Raw genomic sequence first — 1533 nt, 5'->3', positions numbered from 1 at the left:
TCTCTGTACTGGGCACTGCTCAGGACTCTTTGGTCTGGGATTGTGGCCCCTCTCACACCAGGCGCTGCCCAGGGCCCTGGGGTCAGGAGTGGGGCTCCAGTCCCATGGAGTTCTGTCCCAGGACCTTGAGGGATCAGGGGCCCCTTGAACCAGCACTGCTGGCGGTTGTTAGGTCCAGGATCAGGGCCTCACCTGCACCGGGCAATACTCAGGCTGGCAACAATATTCTTCTCTTAAAGATTCTGTATCCTAGGGACCCGTTTGACAATTGTGGTAAGGGACACTGAGGGTGCAAGTGGGCATGGCCACATGGCAGAGGAGGGGAGGAGAGTTGGGTCTCCAGACCCATGTAGTACAACTGCCAAGCAAACAGGGAAGACAGCTGGAGATGTTTTGATCTGTTTCAGGGTTGAAACTTGCCCTGCGAAGCACCTGTGGGGAGCAGGTGATAAGATGCCCCAAGTGGTTTTCCTCTGGGGTGGGGAGACCAACACATGCCTGTAGATTTCCTGCTTGCAGAGTTTCAGGGGCCAAGGGGCACCAGGTAAGGTGGCCATCATAGAGGACAGTCTGGTTGTCCTCTGTCCTCTCTTGATACAAAACCCGATGCCTTTATGTCCTCTATTTTTCTCTTGAAGAGAAAAAGAGGACATAAAGGTGTCGGGTTTTGTATCAATAGAGGACAGAAAACAAGAGTAGCAGAAAACCAGAATGCCCTCTACAATGACCACCCTAGCACCAGGGTCAGTCCTCCCCGCAAGAAAGTGGATGCAATCCCTGTGAGCTGGGCTAGACCAGCTATCCAGGTGAGATGCACGTGAACATGCACTGGTAAAAACACTAACAAGCACACCGGGAAGATGTGTGAAACAGATTGGTTCCAAAAGTGTTTATAAACCAATGCCAAACTCAACCCGCCTTAGGTGGAGCCGTGGGAAAGGAGTGCGGATTGAGTTTAGCAGAGATGGTGACTCCTGTTGTTATGCTACGCCAGCCATCCAGGGAGAGGAGCAAGAGGGCAAAGATGGGGAAGATGCCGAAGTCTCCTCACAGTGCTGGAAGGGGACTTTCCTGCCCAGAGGACCTCTAGCACCACAGGTGGGCATCTCCCAGAGCCTCCCCCCACCCCGGGCATCCTATGCCAGCTGTCCCTCTGCGTGCCCTGGGAGGGGAACAGATCCAAAGTCCCACCGGGAAATAAAACGGCAAGTAAACATAAGCGTGAGGGACCGGGCCCGGTGGGCGAATGGGGGAGGCTGGGGGCCAGGACACCTGGGCTTCCTCCCAGCTCTGGGTGGGGGAAGGGAGGAGAAGGAGGCTGGTGGGCTAGTAAGGGAGGGGGAGCTGGAGCCAGGACGCCTGGGTTCCCCCCCAGCTCTGCCAGAGGCGGATGCCCGCGGGGCCGTGCCGGGCCGCCTGGCCGCTCGTGACGGCGCGGCTCCCCGCAGGCCGGACAATGCGCCCATTGAGCCCCTACCGCGCTCACAAAGCAGCCCCGCCCCCCGCCTGCCCCGAGGGCGTGGTCAGCCCGGC

The 1533-nt window shown here is 58.1% G+C and overlaps 1 protein-coding gene across 1 annotated transcript in view; it reads left to right on the top strand.

Moving 5' to 3' along the window:
* Positions 1-860: 860 nt before the first annotated feature.
* LOC102371226 (myosin-10-like) overlaps positions 861-1533 on the top strand; it is a 38298-nt gene continuing 37625 nt past the window's right edge. The window contains 1 exon segment of the mRNA XM_025207748.1: positions 861-1098. Within this exon segment, the coding sequence (XP_025063533.1) occupies positions 901-1098 (198 nt within the window). The 5' untranslated portion in view covers positions 861-900.

Source organism: Alligator sinensis, unplaced genomic scaffold (assembly GCF_000455745.1).
Source record: "Alligator sinensis unplaced genomic scaffold, ASM45574v1 scaffold709_1, whole genome shotgun sequence".
Taxonomy (NCBI): domain Eukaryota; kingdom Metazoa; phylum Chordata; order Crocodylia; family Alligatoridae; genus Alligator; species Alligator sinensis.
The sequence above is the reverse complement of the archived record's forward strand: the minus strand, read 5'-3'. Positions and strand labels throughout refer to the sequence as shown.